The sequence below is a fragment of the Suricata suricatta genome, chromosome 9 (genome assembly GCF_006229205.1).
Source record: "Suricata suricatta isolate VVHF042 chromosome 9, meerkat_22Aug2017_6uvM2_HiC, whole genome shotgun sequence".
Classification (NCBI taxonomy): Eukaryota; Metazoa; Chordata; class Mammalia; order Carnivora; family Herpestidae; genus Suricata; species Suricata suricatta.
Window position 1 is genome coordinate 71,597,237 of NC_043708.1, and position 17,433 is coordinate 71,614,669.

Consider the following 17,433-nt stretch of genomic DNA (forward strand, 5'->3'; position numbering starts at 1 on the left):
AAAAAAAAAAAAGGGAGAAAGAAAGAAATGCTATAGTTTTAGTTCTAATATTTAGATTTATGACGTATTTCAGTTAATTTTTATGTAGGGTGTGAGGTAGTAGTCTAGTGTTTTTTCTCCCCTCTATGTGGATATCTAATTGTCCTAGCACCATTTGTTGGAAAGATAGATATCCCCATTGAATTGTCTTGGTATCTTTGTGGAAAAATCAATTGACCATAAAATGAAAGTTTATTTCTGGATTCATAATTCTGTCCCACTGCTGTAAGTCTAGCTTTATGCTAATACCACACTGTCTTAATCACTCTAGCTTTATCTTAAGGACGTTTTGAAATCAGGTAGTATGAAAATTTCAACTTTGTTCTTTCACAAATTGTTTTGACTCTTAAATTTTTTGCATTTGTGTATAAATTTTGGGGAGAACTGCCATCTTAACAACTATGAGTGGTCTAATCCATAACATGATACATTTCTTCATTTATTTTAAACTTCTTTTATTTTAGTTTTAATCCCTCTCAGGAACCTTTGTAGTTTTCAGTATACAGATCTTGCATTTCTTTAAATCTTTTCCTAAATATTTTATTCTTTTGAATGATACTGTGAATGTAATTGTTTTCTTGATTTCATTTTAGAGTGTTTATGGATATTACATGACACTAGAATTGGTTTTGGTGTAATGACTTATATTCTGTCATATTGTTCACTTAGAGTTTTTTAAAAAATTTGTACATTTTTAATGATTTTCTAAAAGGAAAATCAAATATCAGGTCAATTGCAAATAAAGATAGCACTACTTCTTTCTTTCCAACTGTTATGACTTTAATTTCTTTTTCTTGCATTATTTCAATGATTAAAATCTCCACTACAATGTTCAAACAGAGTTGTGAAAGCAGAAATCCTTTTTTTTTTCTGAATCATCTGGGGAAAACATTCAGTCTTTTACCACAAGGTAGGATGTTAGCTATAGGTTTTATTATCCTTTATTAGCTCGAAACAATTTCCTTCTACCTAATTTGGTGAGAGTTCTTATCCAGAATAGGAGTCAGATTTTATAAAATGCTTTTTTTTTAATCTATTGAGATGATCATAAACCTTTTATTCCACTAATATAGTGTATTAAATCAATTTTCTGCTATTAAACTAAACTTTCATTTCAGAAATAAATCTCAGTTGAACATGGTGAGCAACCCTTTTAATATTTTACAGGTTGCTGGATTGGTTTGCTAAGATTGCATTTAGGATATTGCATTTGTGTTCACGTTGAATATTGGTCTATAGTTGCCTTTCTTTTAATGTCTTTGGCTTGCTTTGGTGTCTGGATAATGCTACTTCAAAATCAAATCAGCTGGAAAATTTTTCTGGATCTACTATTTTCTGAAAGAGACTGATGGATCAGCATGGCACTTGGGTGGCTCAGTCAGTTGAGTGTCTGGCTTCAGCTCAGGTCATGATCTCGTGGTTCATGGGTTTGAGCCCTGCATTGGGCTCTGTGCTGACAGCTAGCTCAGAGCCTGGAGCCTTTCTTCAGATTCTGTGTCTCCCTTTCTCTCTGACCGTCCCCTGCTCACGCTCTCTCTCAAAAATAAAATTTTTTTTAATTTTTTTAAATGTTTTTCAAATTTATTTTTGATACAGAGAGAGACAGAGCATGAGAGGGGGAAGGGCAGAGAGAGAAGGAGACACAGAACTGGAAGCAGGCTCCAGGCTCTGAGCTAGCTGTCAGCACAGAGCCCGACGCGGGGCTCGAACCCACGAACGTGAGATCTGACCTGAGCCGAAGTTGGAGGCTTAACCAACTGACCCATCCAGGCACCCCAAAAATAAATTTTAAAAAAACATTTAAAAAGTATTTTTATGTTTATTTATTTACTTTGAGAGAGAGAGAGAGAGAGAACACATGCAAGCAGGGGAGGGACAGAGAGAGGAGAGAGAGAATTCCAAGTAGGCTCTGTGCCAACAGCAGGGCTTGATCCCATGAATCATGAAATCGCAGCCTGAGTCAAAATCAAGAGTCAGACATTTAACCAGCTGAGCCACCCAGGCACCCCAGGACTTGACTTTTTATTTGGTAAGATTTTAATTTACTAATTTTTGTCTGTCCTTTTAACATGTCAATACTCATCTTCTATTTCTTGAGTCAGGTCTGATAATTTGCATCTTTCTAGGAATTTTCTTTTCCATCTAAGTTGTATAAAGTTGTTCATAATATTTGTATAGTCCTTTTAATTATAGAATTTGTAGTGACCTTACATTAATTCCTGATTTTGATAACTCGCCTTTTTTTCCTTGATCAGCAAGCCAGTTATCAATTAATTGCCACTCAACTCAAAATAAAAACTTCACCATCTTCTCTGCAATGATGGAGTTGGACCCTGTAAATATTTCTTCTTTGCCAGCTGGCACCATGTTAAGTTTTGTCAGCAGAGAGCAGGGGAAGATCACTGGAGGAGGAAAAGGTTTCTCATCCTGGCTCCAAGGTGCTCACTTAGGCAGATTCCTGCAGAAGATAAAGACTTGCAGACCAGGGTCCTGCAACCTAATGCCTAGTTCCAGTAGCTCACATGGTTTCCTGCAGAACACATTTCTAGTAGCACCTGGCTTCTGCAACACCCAATTCTAGTAGTTCCCAGTGGCCTTTAGTGGTATATGGCACCTCCCCGTGGGCAGTTTTCTTGGTATACCCCACCTTCAAGTAGGTGAAATGCCACTGGCTTGGCACCTCCCTGTGAATGATTTACCTGCAATGTTCCAGAAGTCAACTTCAGAGTTTTTCTGAGTTTTGATGTGCAACCACAGCAAACTTTTGTTGCATTCAATAAAACATGACTTCATTCCCTCCAATGAGGTCCAGATTTCTGCCTGAAAGGGTTGTCTACCAGACCTATTTCTTCTTTGGGTACTTTATTTCAGTTCTAGGGATTAGGGGATGTTCTTTAAATCTGCAATACTTGTAATTTTTAGAATTCTTTTTACTTCTTAGTAGTCAATCCTCACCACCACCCGTAGTTCAATCTCCTGTTATAGTTAATAACTCTTTATATTAAACTTCTGTTTAAATTACTAAGTAGTTTCTGGTTGGATCTTAATTACTATAGTCAGTCTAGATAAAGGTTTATCCAGTTTGGTGACCTTTTCAAAGTTGGCTTCAGTGATTTTCTCTGTTCCCTTTCTGTTTCTACTTCATTTATTTCTACTCTGATCTTCATTATTACTTTTTTGGGGTTTAACATTATTTTCTTTTTCTAACATCTTAAAATAAAAAGCTTAGGTTACTGACTTCAGATATTCCCCCCCAAATTGTAAGCTTTTAAAGCTAAAATTTCCTTGTAAGCATTGCTGTAGCTTCATCCCATCAATTGTGATATGTTGTGTTTTTATTTTCATTCTGTTCAATAAATTTCCTAATTTTCCTTAGCAGCTCTTCTTTGATGCAAGGTTTACTTAGAAGTATGTTGGTCAATTACCAAATATTTGTTATTGCTTGCATTAATTTTCTATGGCTGTTGTCACAAAACACCACAAACTTAGTGTCTTAAGAGCAACTTTTGGCCTGAAGCTGGTGAAAACATCTATATTGTCACAGAGATATGAGATACTGATCCCATTTTCTGTAATCTTAAAATGCTTGCGGGACTATTTCTACACATGACACAGTCCTGTGGACAATGGGAAATCCATACTGGCAAAGGAGTTGATGCTGGAATGGACATAGGTCAACCTCACAAAGATTTAATTCTGCCTTCTATCTCAACTACAAAGAACTCAACCACAATAGGTTGTACACTTTTGTAGAACTGGTCTCCAAGGACTAGCATGGATTGCAAGAGGTCATTCCAGAGATTGTAGCCCAAGAGCAGAAAATCCTGTTTATCATCAATGATTTTAGTGTGCTAAGAGTCTCCTCAGGGGCACTTATCCATAACATAGGGCAACTGGAAGAAGTAGAAGCCGGTGCCCATCCTTTTGGGTAGTTTGCTGAAGAGAAAAATGTTACCCAGGGCCACTTTACTCGTCACCACATGACCTGGGGCTTTGAGAGACTGCAGACTCTTGGTTGATCAGTCGCTCTTCATAGAAATGGAGGGGTTCTTATACCTGGACAAGAAGGAATATTTATGGAAATACTTTGAGGATAAGGATCAAGTGCTGTGAGCTTTTGACATGATGAGGAACAATGCCAGCTTGTTCCATATGAGCGTGTCTCCTGCCATGTGCTGGATCATCTGCACTGGTCTGAAACTGTAGATGGAGTAGAGTGAGGATCCTGTTCTGACTTGCCAAACAACCACACTGCTGTTACTGTGTTTTCTTTGCAGCCATTTCATACAGGCACCTGGCAGCTGTCCCAATTAGTGCCTCCAGGCTCCAACGAAAGCTCTGTGTCTCCTAGCTGCTGAAGGCATGTGGACATAGACATCTTTGTTTGATGGAGAAGACCTTTGGAGATTTGCATCAAAAAAGTCTGACCTCTATCCTTTCCTGGAAAAGTAGATCTTCCAGGAGGGCAAAGAATGTAAGGGCTGCTACTCCTTCATTCAACTCAGTGTCTAGCAGTTTCTTAACACCATGTACTATGTACTGGAGAGCAAGGAGGAGGAAGACAGGGAAAGCCTCAGGTGGGACATTAGGAATGTGCAGAAATTGGGGCACCAGGGTGGCTCAGTCAGTTCAGCATCTGACTCTTGATTATGGCTCAGGTCATGATCTCACAGTTAGTGAGTTCAAGCCCCACATTGGGCTTCATGTTGACAGTGTGGAGCCTGCTTGGGATTTTTAAGAAATCTCTGTACCCAACGTGGGGCTCAAATCCACAACCCCAAGATCATGAGTCACATGCTCTATCAACTGAGCCAGCCAGGTGGCCCAGATCTGGATTTTTTTTTTAAGCTTATCCTACTTGGGGCACCTGGATGGCTCAGTTGGTTAAGCATCTAGCTTCAACTCAGGTCATGATCTCATGGTTTGTGGGTTCAAGCCCCATGTCGGGCTCTGTACTCACAGCTAGCTCAGAGCCTGGAGCCTGGTTCATATTCTGTGTCTCCCTCTCTCCCTGACCCTCCCCTGCTCACACTGTCTCTGTTCCTCAAAACTAAATAAACATAAAAAATAAAATGAAATAAAATAAAACTTACCCTACTTGAGTTTCATTTCATTGAATCTTAATATTTTACTAGCTCAACAACGGGAGGGAGAGGAGGAATAAATAGAGGAAATATTAATTAAATGTCCTATAAACTGTAATAAGTGTGAATAAGATTGTCCAAGCCTGTTTTAGTGTAATGGTTGTTAAGATTAAAAACATTTTTGTATTAAAAAAAAACCATTTTACTAGCTCTAGAAAACTCAAAAATCAGTATCACTTTAACTATTACCTCTGCCTCCTTCCTCTTATATATTTAATTAACCACTGTTTAGACCTCCTCATTTTATCCTTTAGGCCTGTTTTCTCCTCTTTTTTATTTTCCATCTTGTTGTCTCTCCTTGCTTTACTCTGAATATTTTTACCAATTATTACTTCAGTTGTATTGAATCTATTTTCAACCCATCTATTCCCCTCATAAATCTCTATATTGAGCAGTTCTAAATTTCTATTAATTTCTGAATATGCAATGTATTTTGTAAACATTTTGTGATTCAGGGGAAAAAACCCCACATAAATGAATACCAAAATTATTAAGTGAAATTTGATGAGGAACAAGGTATTTATGTAGTCTCAAAATATCTTCTCATAGACTACTTAATAATTACAATGGCAAAAATAATTAACTTCATGATGAAAAAACTTGTCAGATGCTTTCTGAACCAAGTGATAAAAGTTAACACAACATCACAATAATGGGACAGACCGACATCATGTACCCCCTGATGTGATGTAGTGAGAAAGACATAATATCACTTTCGTGGTACTCCTGTAACAAGTTCATAACCTGAATCTAATTACAAAGAAACCTCAGACAAATCCAAATCCAAATTGAGGAACACTACAGAACTTCTCATCTATACTCTTAAAAAATGTCAGTATCAGGAAAGACGAAGATGAAAAACCGTTCCAGATGAAAGGAAGCCAAAGATATATGACTAAATGCAATGTATGATCCTGAATTACATAAAAGGAAAAAGAATTGTGATAATGGACCTTATTGGGACAACTGGAAAATTCTGAAACTGGACTGGACATGAGATAGTATGTGTCCATGTTAAGTTTGCACACTTGATAACTCTACTGTGGTCATATAATTTCCTTTTCCTTACTGAAATACACAGCAGTAAGGGGGCATGAGATAATACAACTTATTCTCAAATGCTTCAGAAAACATGGTAAAGCAATAAGTGGGAAAGTGCTAAACATTGATGCATTTGTCATGCAGCTCTTGTGTAAACTTGAAATTATTTTTCTTAATTTTTTTAATGTTTGTTTATTTTTGAGAAAAGAGACAAAGCACAAGTGAGGGATGGGCAGAGAGAGGGGAGACACAGAATTCGAAGCAGGCTCCAAACTCTGAGCTGTCAGCATAGAGCCAGACGTGAGGCTTGAACTCAAAAATTGTGAGATAATGACCTGAACTGAAGTCAGGTGCCCAACTGACTGAGCCACCCAGGAGCCCCAAAATTATTTTAAAACAGAATGCTTTTTAAAACCTATAACCTTAATGTTTTCATAGCTCCAGTGCTTTGTTGCAGTTTTAGAGTTCAGCTTTTATCTCCAGGAAGCTGATATGCACAGCTGTTACACAGGCCATGTCTTATAATTCTAGTATCTGGAGTCCTGGTTGGCACTGAGCAGCCCTGTGTCTCTAGCCCTGCAAGTCTTCCTCCCAGAACCAAAGAGGCTCAGAATGGTGCTGCCTTCTGGGTCCTAGACCAAAGTAGGAAGTTGTGCTCTGAGGAGACATCGGCCTATGCTGGCAGACAGCAGATTGAGACGGCATCCCATTTCCCTCCCCCAAAAGTCCTCCAAAAGCATGGTTCTGTCTGACCACTGCTTTCCTCCAGCCTGGCAACATCCCAGGGCTGCAGGAGTTCCAGCTCACTTCCCTGAGCTTCGATCATTTCCCCAGTCAAGGCTAGGTAATTCTTCCCTCTCTTATTGACTATATTAACATTAAGATCTTTAGAAAATATATTCACTTTAGCTTTTTAGCTGTCATCAGTGAGAGTTGGTTTGAATTATCTAGTTTGCCAATACTATAACCTGAAATCATGTCTACCCTGTACTGTAACGCCAAAAAGCCTTTCCTTTATTTAAAACATTTTGAATCAGCATCACAAATGAGCCAACCACATTCCTTCTATTTCTTCGTAATCATAATTCACAAGATATACTTGTTAGGTAGCTTAACTAGCAAGCTAACTAGCTTTAAATACACAGAGAACTACTTGAAAAATTCCAGACATCATTGGCCTAACCAGCACACTTGTAACATAAAACTATGCTTAGAATGGGGTACCTGGGTGGCTCAGTCAGTTGAGCAGCTGGCTTTGGCTCAGGTCATGATCTCACGGTTTGTGGGTTCAAGCCCCGCATTGGGCTCTGTGCTGATTGCTAGCTCAGAGCCTGGAGCCTGCTTTAGATTCTGTGTCTCTTTCTTTCTCTGCCCCTGCCCTGTTCACACTGTCTCTCTGTGTCTCTCAAAAGTAAATAAATGTAAAAAAATATATATATATCTTTAAAAAAAAACTAAGCTTAGGATCTTCAGTACTAATTTTCCATGGAAAGATTAGCAATGCAAGATGGAAAAAGAATAACGGACTTGATAAAATAACCCAATGATTAAATAGGAAATTAGATTTAAAAAGACAATACCATTAAAATGAATGAATGAAAGCATGAATAAACAAATAGACAATACCATTTACAGGATTCAGGGCTTCTTTCTGCATCAGTACTGAATGGGATGATGTAATTTTCTCCTCCATTTGCTGACTTTCCAAACCATCATCTATGGAGTGCTTGAGCCCTGAGAACTTCCATTCAGTGTAGTTCACCTGCTTCAGAATAAAGACAGCAAGTATAATGACAGTTGGTCCTTGAACAACATGGGAGTTCAGGGCACTGAAAATCTGCGTGTAACTTTTGACTCCTTCCCAGACTTAACTACTAATAGCCTACTGTTGACCAGAAACCTTACCAATAACATAGTCAATTAATCCATTTTGTATGCTATAATGTATTATATACTATTACAATAAAGGAATCTAGAGGAAAGAAAATGCTATTAAGAAAATCATAAGAGAAAAAACATTTATAATACTGTATTTACTGAAAAAAAAACCCTCATGTATAAGGGGACCTGTGGCAGATCAAGTCCATGTTGTTCAAGGGTCAGTTGTATATATAGTTGCAATTACAATAATTTCACTAATTATAATAATTAGTAATTATATATTAATATAATTATACAACCCATACAATATGATTGTAATATAACATATAACATTTAACAATATAATACATATTTATAATCATATATGTATGTATATAGATGTTTAGGTGCTACATAGTAACTTTATTTTTTTTTCCCATAATATTTTATTGTCAAATTGTTTTCCATACCACACCCAGTGCTCTTCCCCTTAAGTGCTCTCCACCATCACCACCACCTCTTTTCCCCCCCCCCCCTTCCCCCTCAACCCTCAGTTCATTCTCAGCATTCAATAGTCTCTCAGGTTTTGCATCCCTCTCTCTCCCCAACTCTCTCTCCCTCCTCCGCTCCCCCTGGTTCTCATTTAGGTCTCTCCTGTTTTCCTGTTAGACCTATGAGTGCAAACATATGGTTTCTGTCCTTCTCTGCCTGGCTTACAGGTGCTATATAGTAACTTTAACACAGTTTCCTATGAAGAAAAGACAGTATCAAGCATATCATAGGTGTTTGATAAATACTCATTAACTTACTTTCATTACAGTTGAGGTGGACTGCTAAAATTCTAAGCATAATTTGCAGAGTCCATAAGCTGCTGAACTACATTACACTGAAATGAAGTGAACATGTCAGAGTTTTATTAAACTACTTGTGTTTGAGGAAACATGTTAGTCACAAAAAGCCATGATGGTTGCTTATCTAGGCTGTCTGTTTCTCCCTGAGAATACTATCTCTGGGGACACTACAACTCATATTTTAATTCTGCAGGGCTTCTAAGGCCTTACTTGCAGTGTATTTCCAGTTAAGATGTTATGACTAAGATACTCCATTCTGTTCTTTCCTTGGATGCCTGTTCTTTTGCCATGTTTTCTTCTTGAGTAGCTTGCAACCTGATGTTCCCTTTCCTTTCTTTGTTCCAGCTGTGGAGGTCTTCTCTTAGCTTGATACTGGCCAGCTTCAATGGGACTCCCAGCAAATGCCATCGGGTCCTAAATAGAAGGATCGGAGACAGCCTTACAAGATGAGAGTTTGACAGCTTTGATACTCAAGAAAGGGATTTATGAGCTAGCATTAGACTTCACTCCTCGCCTGCCACAGAGCTGACAGATGCCATCTTTCTTTCCTCCCCGTAATGAAACCCAGGATTCTGCTCCATCAGTAGGCTCACAGCATCGTGAAGGATGCAGAATAAGTTTGCTGAACACATGACATTCACGCCAGGCATTTCTTTGACTACAATTTTAGTACCATCTTCTTCAAATATGTTCCACGGGATTGGTGGAGATCTGCTACCTGAGGAAAAAAGGAAACCTTTTCTTCTTCAGATGAGACCTTTAAACTGTCCTTCCTGGTATTCTCCTCAGGCTGAGCTTCTGGTTTCAGGAAGCTCTCTGGGGGTAGGTAGGAAGACTTCCAATCCAGTTTCATCTCAACGAATCCATTGGGGTTCTCCGTGGGGTCTGTGAGGTTAAAATCACCTGAGACACACACAGACATTAATAAGGTCTGATCATATGAAGGAGGCAAGTGAGTATTTATATGCACCTTATCCATTTCCCCCATTATGAATTTTACCATAATTTGCTTGCCATGAATTAACATCACATAATCTTGGTGATAGTACACTCGGAAGCAACATAAAATAGCAGTAAATACTAATATTCACTTAGAATGTTTACTTCTAACATTCACTTAGAGTATTTGTAGGGGAAGATGGGTGTTTCCAGGTTTCAGGAAGGGATAGTCAAAAGGGGTATGGAAAGGTATAGCTTGCTTGTCCTCAGTCACCCAGCCAATAAACATGACTACATTATTACTATTACCAAATGCTTGCCAGGCCTTAAGCATACAAAAAGGAAAGAAAGAAAGAAGGAAGGAAAAAAAGAAAGAAAGAGAAAGAGCAAGCAAAAAAAAAAAAAACTACACTCCAGTGATCCCTATTTCTAAAATAATAAAAGCAAGAAAACTTCAGCAAAATCACTTTTTCCAAATGCCAGGTTTCTGATTTGCAACACTGATTAATTTAACAGATGGCTCTTATTGCCTCTTCCTTTGGCAAAGTTGTGAGCAAAAGTATCAGCTTTTCTTTTCTTTCTTTCTCTTTTTTTAAAACTCTTGTAGGACTGGAAGAAGGGAGGCCCCATACATTTGCTGGAATATCCAGAAGCTTGTTAAACATAGCTAGTACTGGCTTGACCCATCTCTACTGCATAATGAGAGCGCAGACACCCGTGCCTCGCCCTCCCTCTGATACTGCAACCAGAGAGGTCACCTTTCCTAAGTTCACCTCAGCTCTGTATCGTGGGGAAAAAAGACCCAAGAAATCTGCCTTTGTTGTGGCATGGCACGAAAGTCTAACTTATGTTTAAAAGAAGCAAGAGAATTATGGGAGAGTATTAAGGACACTGTTTATAATCTGATATCCACTCATGTGTGGAAAGACAATAGGACAAATCCTGGGAAGCAGGACTGAGTCAGAAAAGGTTTGTTCAGAGATGGACGCATGGACTTCAGGTTGGTGGGTCTACCCACTTAAGAATTTTGCTTTTGTTGCTAAAAAGCAGCAGAAGAAGCCAATGTTTCCATAGGATTAGTGAAGCTCTGAGTCATCTGCTCTGTTGCTCTTGACAATACTCTAAAATCCTCTCAGCAGGTTTTTTAAGAGAGACTGTTCCAAGCAAGTAATCAAACAAAAGTAGGGCAGGAAGACAACACTGGACAAAGAGCATAAAGATGCAATAACCTTGAACTCCCACCTTTAATGGATTTGTTTTGTGCGAGAGGAAGCAAGGGCACTTGGACTCGGCCAAGGTATGAGCCAGGCTCTGCGTCTTCATCATCAAAAACGTACACAGACAGGGCCTCCTGCCTCAGATATTTATCCAAGTCAGAAGTCACAAGCACTGGGAATCGAGCCTGGTCTCTAAAATACGGATTGTTACTGGCCGGAACAATGGCAGTGTCGTGGTCAGAAAAGGTGAAGAAGCGGTACATGACGTATGGACTGGGCTGCGTTCCCAGACACCGACTCCGGAGCCCATAGCATCTGATGATTTCCACCCGCAGCTCATTCTGATGCTTCCAAGTCTCTGATCTGGACTGGAAAGATGTTGGTCTTGGATGAGGAAAAGGACGGCCTGAGAGAGCTGGTGTGGGGAAAGCCCAGCACTCTTGATGAGGAAGGGCTATGACCTGAACTACTATAGAGTCCTGACTGGGTCCCAAAGAAACCTAATGATGCTCACCTGCCTGCAAACTGGCTCTGGCAGACAGTGATTTGAAAGGGGTGCTGGCACTCAAGCCTTATCTTAGAGAAAGGAACAGAGAGGCTATTTTGATCACAGCAGGGAGAGGCAGCTAGCTCCAAGGGTATGATTTCATTTCAGACCCAAGCCTGACCAAGGAAGAATGTGGATTAGTTGAGACGTGACATTTTTCTCCTTCATTCACATTCAACAGATACTTATTGAGACTGGAAGACTGAGCTGTTCTCCTGAACTGCTTGGCTGAGGCTCCCTTCGGATGCATGGGCACATCCTTTTTCTCACCTTATCCTCCTGGGTCTCCCAGGCTCCAAGCGCATTGGCTGACAGGTAGGCCTGAGCCTTCTTTCGCTTATTGTATGCCCGTAGGCTGGATTCTATGGGGAAGCGTAGCCTCATCCAGTATTCTAGCACCCCGAAGTCTTCTCCACCAGCTCCTGGGTAAGCAGCAAGTATGAAAGGCATGGAAGACACAGATGGTGTGGCAAAGATTAAGAATAAGGCCAGAGAAAGAAAATGGGAAACCACCAGAAGAGCAACTATAGGCTTTAGGAAATTCTGCATTAGTCTTGGGAGCTGTGGGAAGCCAACAGCACTTACCAGTAAGTGTGGTAGAGCCATGGACCCTCTCCACAGTCTCCAGCACCCTCTCAAAGTAAATCCATCCAGCAGCAAGGGTGTGGTGCTCACTGGCGACAGCCTGGTATAGATCAAGCCGGACTGAAGCCCCATGAAGGTAGTTCAAGAAAAGTGGTTCTATTTCTATCACATACTGGGAGGTGAAGTCATAGAGGGGCTGTGGCCCCACAGCTAGTGGGGTACAGTGGGTTTCAAAATCATAGAAGGAATAGGTGCAGAAAGTGGTAGGTTGAGTGTCTCCAGCCTGAGCCAGGGCAGCCAACGACAGAAAGGCCTGGTGGATATGCAGCTCAAAAAGATTCTTGCTCTGATGCAGCAGAGAAATGTCCACTTTATCCTCATCTCCATGGTCTGGCAGTGTTTCCAGACATAATGACAACTGTCGGGTGCCATAAGCCACATCTTTGAGCTGTTCTGGAGGGAAAAGAAAACTGCCTATACATTAAAACATAGAGAGTTCTTCTTTAGGGTAAAATAAGTTGGACAGAAGGAGAATAAACACCATGATGAAAGTCCAAGTTGTGATTATTTCAAGACACCATGTGATTCAAAAGGAACGGAAATAGCATAACAAGTAGGAGCTTTGAATTCTGATAGCTAAATAACTCAAGGCCTGCTTTGGAGATAAGGTACAAAACGAAAGACTAGAGAGTAAATACTAAGCTCAGGAAAACACTGGAGCCACAATTTCATCTGCAGATGTCATTGTTTTATCTTACAGCAAGGTCCTCTGAGTTAATTGTTAATTCCAGCAGACAAGCACTTGAAACACAAAATAGGAGTTTTTCCAAAAATTTGTGAGATGGGCCATTGAGAGAACACTGAATTATAGTCATAGTGCTTATTCCATTACATGGGCTCCACCAAGAAATGATTCCCCTTCTACAGCCAGATCAGTCACAAGAATCTCAATTTCGTTAAAAGTTTGTCTTCGAAATAAGAAGGCAAAAAAACCCACATCCACTTAAAGTCAAAGAGTATTGGAAAAAAGTTGGAGAGAAAACTTACTAGAAAGACTGAAAATACTTTCAACGGGATGAAAAGATACGTGACAGTCTACCAAATCTGTGCATTACCTCCCATGTCCTCAACCAATCAGAAACTTTGGTATACAGTCGGCTTCAAACTGGGGTGTATATGAATCATCACAGTGTATCAATGGTGGAAGACCTATATTAAGAGTTAAAATAGGGGCTCCTGGGTGGCTCAGTCAGTTAAGCATCTAGCTTCAGCTCAGGTCCTGATCTCACGGTTCGTGGGTTTGAGCCCCGCGTCAGGCTCTGCGCTGACAGCTAGCTCAGAGCCTGCAGCCTGCTTCAGATTCTGTGCCTCCCTTTCTCTCTGGCCCTCCCCTCCTAGCACTGTCTCTCCCTGTCTCTCAAAAATAAATAAACATTAAAAATTTTTTAAAAATGTTAAAATAGTAGAATAAAATTATTTTCAATACATCAGAATGTCTTCTTGCCCAAAATAAATGGAATACAAAAATTAGACAAATGATTTCTTAATTGATAAGATTAATACAAATAAATGAAATATATTTAAAGTTCTGTATTACATGACCCAGGGTTAATAATTTTAGCATATAAAGAAATTCTACAAATGAATAAAATACTATTAAGACAGATTAAGGACAGAAACGGGTAATTCTTAGAAGAAACAATACAAATAACTGCTAAACATATGAAAACCTCTTTGATCATATCAGTACTGAAAGAACTACAAGTTAAAGCAAGTGAATCTTTAGAAGCAGATAAAAATATTTATCCTGCACTGTCCCAGGAGAGAGATCCTGAATCTGAAAGACATGAGAATTTCAATCAAAGGCGGGGATTTCCTTTGTTCTAATGGAAGTGACTTTTTAACAGACTCACCCTGGCCTGGATGAATCATGTCCCAGCATGACCCACCTCCCTTTACTCTAGTTCCAAGTTCACTAAGTAACAGGCTTACTGATTTCCGGAGAAAGGGCTTCCCTGACAGTAGTTCCAAATATTCTCATGGCAGCAGTGAGGCAGCAGCCTCTGTCATAAAATAATAAATGACCAATCTGGTTTAAATATCAGTGTTTGGTGAATTTGGTTAGTATGAATCAGGTCTCTCAAAACGGAGAATAATAACAAAGCCAATATTCTTGATATGCAAGACTAAAACCAGCTCCTGGTGAGCAGTGACTACTAAATATAGGAAGTACCACACTATGAAATTTGCATAAGCGTCCAGCCAGCTGCCCTGTCATGTCGACATTCTCAAACTGCAACAAAGGATTTAGAGCCTTTTAGAGAGAAATCAAAGAAAAGGATGAAGAGAGATGAGTGATAAAGCTCTATATAGGATTGTGGAGACAGTCTTGAAAGAGGGAGTATGTTATGCCACCCTGAGGGCTGACAGTGATACGTTTTCAATGCTCAAAACAGATCCAGCAATTGCTGGGCCCCACTGAAACTCTTCAGGGAAACGAGAGGAAGGCACTGACATGATGGAGGAAAAGAAGCCCCTAACCACGTATTGAAACACCAAAGAAGATGGGATAAAGAACAGGAGAGCAGGGATATATCACATGCAAGACCCAAGAGGTAGCCTTCCAGGCAGGTGCACAGAGGGAGCACAGGCATTAGCTAGGTGACAGGTCCAAGACAACAACAAAGGACTAAGACTTGCCGGATATTGGAAGGCCATGGCTTCTCAAAATACCTTCCAGCTGATTGATACGATTGTTCTTGAGGTCTAGGAGTTTATTCAACCGCTCCAGGTTTTCTCTGTGATCTTTCTTTTCATTATCGGCTTTTGTCATCATTGTCTCCAGTTCCTCCTAAAGCAGAAAAAAATGCCTGAACTTCTCCATCTCAGTGACCCAGTACCAAAGAGCCCAGATAAAAAGGTGGCACTTGCCTGGTAAAGGAGACTCCACTATCTCCTACATGGGGCAGACTGAACCACCAGAAAAAAATCTTGGGTTCATCACAGACCAGTGTGCTATCAGTGTCATAGGAGAATAGCTTCCTGATGCTGGGAAAATTTCACCCCTGGAAGCTTCATACCTGCCATTTTTATTAGCTGGTTTCTACTGCCAAGGTGCCATGGGGTTGGTGTGAGCCCTCAAGTAGATCAAAGGACAGCACACTCTGTGTTGCACAGGGCAGAATATCCCTTTGCAACAGCTCTGGAAACTTGGACCCCACTTCATGCCCAGTGGGGGAAGTGGTCCCCGTGTGCCCATTTAGCTAGCCCCTGCCTGTACCACCTTTTCTTGCACCTGATAACACACGTTGATTTTGCGCTGCAGAATAAGCATGTCTCTGGTCTTTTCTAGTTCCAATGTGGTCTCTGCATGCGACACTTGCAACTCACTCAACATCCGGGACAGTGTCTTTTCTTCTTGGTGTTCTGGTTCACACGGCTATCATGAAAAAAGCATTAGTAAAAGGGAATATAAATATGACAGGCACAGAAATAAGAATGCTCATTAAAGCAGTTGTTGGTAATAGCAAAGTCCCAGAAGCAGACTCTACTCCCAAAAGTAAAAGAGGACTTAGGTCACTTCCTCTACTTCCTCATGTTCGGTAGCAGCAATAAGTTACACAACCTCTGATGGCTGTTTGGTGTTCAGCAGATCACTTCAAGTCCTCATCTGAAAAAGCATTCTAGATGTTATAAGCTGTAAAGGGTGGGGGCAACGTGTGGCGCTCATGAAGCTAACTGTACTCTTAGCTGTCTCACATCCTTCTGAATATTGTCCTCAATCAGGACAAAAATCATTTAGTTACTTTTCTGATCTCTTCTAGGGACATATGCCAGCCATCTCTCTGGACAGGGGACTTGCTTGATCAAACATGCTCTTACCTCTACCTGAATGATCTCTGGGACTAGAGCTGGGTAAGTGGCTGGTTCAGACTGCCTGTCAGGAGGAGACTGGGAAATCAGGTCTTGACTATGAAGAATCTCTACTTCCTGCTTATGCTTCTGAAGCAGATGGGTGACTTCAAGATGCAGAGTCTTGTTTTGATCTGGGGGACCAAAAATAATCATCCAGAAACTTGAAACTTGGTGGTTATCAGTAATCATGGTTCAAGTTGGACCAAGTTTAAATTAAATTTTCCCACTAATGTTTAATTCATTTTATAAATTTACCCTTAGAGGAGCAACTCTCCCTTATTTCTACAAAAGGGTTCTGGCTTATTGACTCAGTAAACTAAGCGGACACCTGGGACTCTAAAAACAAAACAAAAAACACCTGCAGAACCATAGCGAACACCACCACCAGCAAACAGAGCCACTTAACTGTCTAGGATAATGCAAATTTCTTCTTCTTTTTTTTTTAAGTAAGCTACATGTCCAATGTGGGGCTTGAATTCACAACCATGAGATTAAGAGTTGCATGTAGGGGGACCTGGGTGACTCAGTCAGTTAAGATCCAACCCTTAATTTTGGCTCAGGTCATGATCTCACAACTCCTGAGTTGGAGCCCCACATCAGAATCCACACTGATGGTGCAGTGCCTGCTTGGGATTCTCTCTCTCCCTCTTTGTTCCTCCCCTGTTCTTGCGGTCGGTGGTTCGGTCTGTCGGTCTGTCTGTCGGTCTGTCGGTCTGTCTGCCTCTCTCCTCTAAAAATAAATAAAGAAACTTAAAAGAAAAAAAGAGTCACATGCTCTACCCACTGAGCCAGCCAGGCACCCCTACAGTGCAAAATTTTTGATAGCACCAGCCAAGCTAGTCTCTCTCCAACTCCTCCCCAACTCCATTCTGACTTCTCTGCTATGGGCTCCCTGTGGCACCCACCACCACCTCCACCCCCCTACCCCCATGTGGAAGGAGGGAGAATGGGCATTTGGGCATTTCTGTGTATGTTTGTTTGGGTGTGTGTGTGGCGGGGGGTGTTTTAGGGATGGAAAGTGATCTGTGTTTAGTATGATCATTTCATTATCATGCATTAAAGGGAGGAGATTATTAGATTACCCCAAGGTCTTTACAAGATTTCACTTGTACTCTGTACAAACCTACAAGGTTCCTGAGCTTTATCCTTTTATGATTCCTTTCTTTCCTGATGTCATATTTCTTTTCCATCACTCTCCTATGTGAATGTACTGGAATCTGATGAAATCTAAGTTTGATATGACTAACTATCAAGGTCCAGCTTAACAAAAAGAAGTGAGACAAAGGTCTCTTTGA

The 17,433-nt window shown here is 40.4% G+C and overlaps 1 protein-coding gene across 1 annotated transcript in view; it reads right to left on the reverse strand.

Moving 5' to 3' along the window:
* The window catches only part of RPGRIP1 (RPGR interacting protein 1), a 63,849-nt gene that overhangs the window by 30,538 nt on the left and 15,878 nt on the right, over positions 1-17,433 (reverse strand). Inside the window, exons 8-16 of the mRNA XM_029951535.1 lie at positions 16,106-16,269; positions 15,519-15,662; positions 14,957-15,074; positions 12,224-12,676; positions 11,909-12,060; positions 11,117-11,459; positions 9,672-9,838; positions 9,146-9,349; positions 7,851-7,989 (exon numbers count right to left, since the gene is read on the reverse strand). Of these exons, the coding sequence (XP_029807395.1) occupies positions 7,851-7,989; positions 9,146-9,349; positions 9,672-9,838; positions 11,117-11,459; positions 11,909-12,060; positions 12,224-12,676; positions 14,957-15,074; positions 15,519-15,662; positions 16,106-16,269 (1,884 nt within the window). The remainder of the gene's footprint in view (positions 1-7,850; positions 7,990-9,145; positions 9,350-9,671; positions 9,839-11,116; positions 11,460-11,908; positions 12,061-12,223; positions 12,677-14,956; positions 15,075-15,518; positions 15,663-16,105; positions 16,270-17,433) is intronic.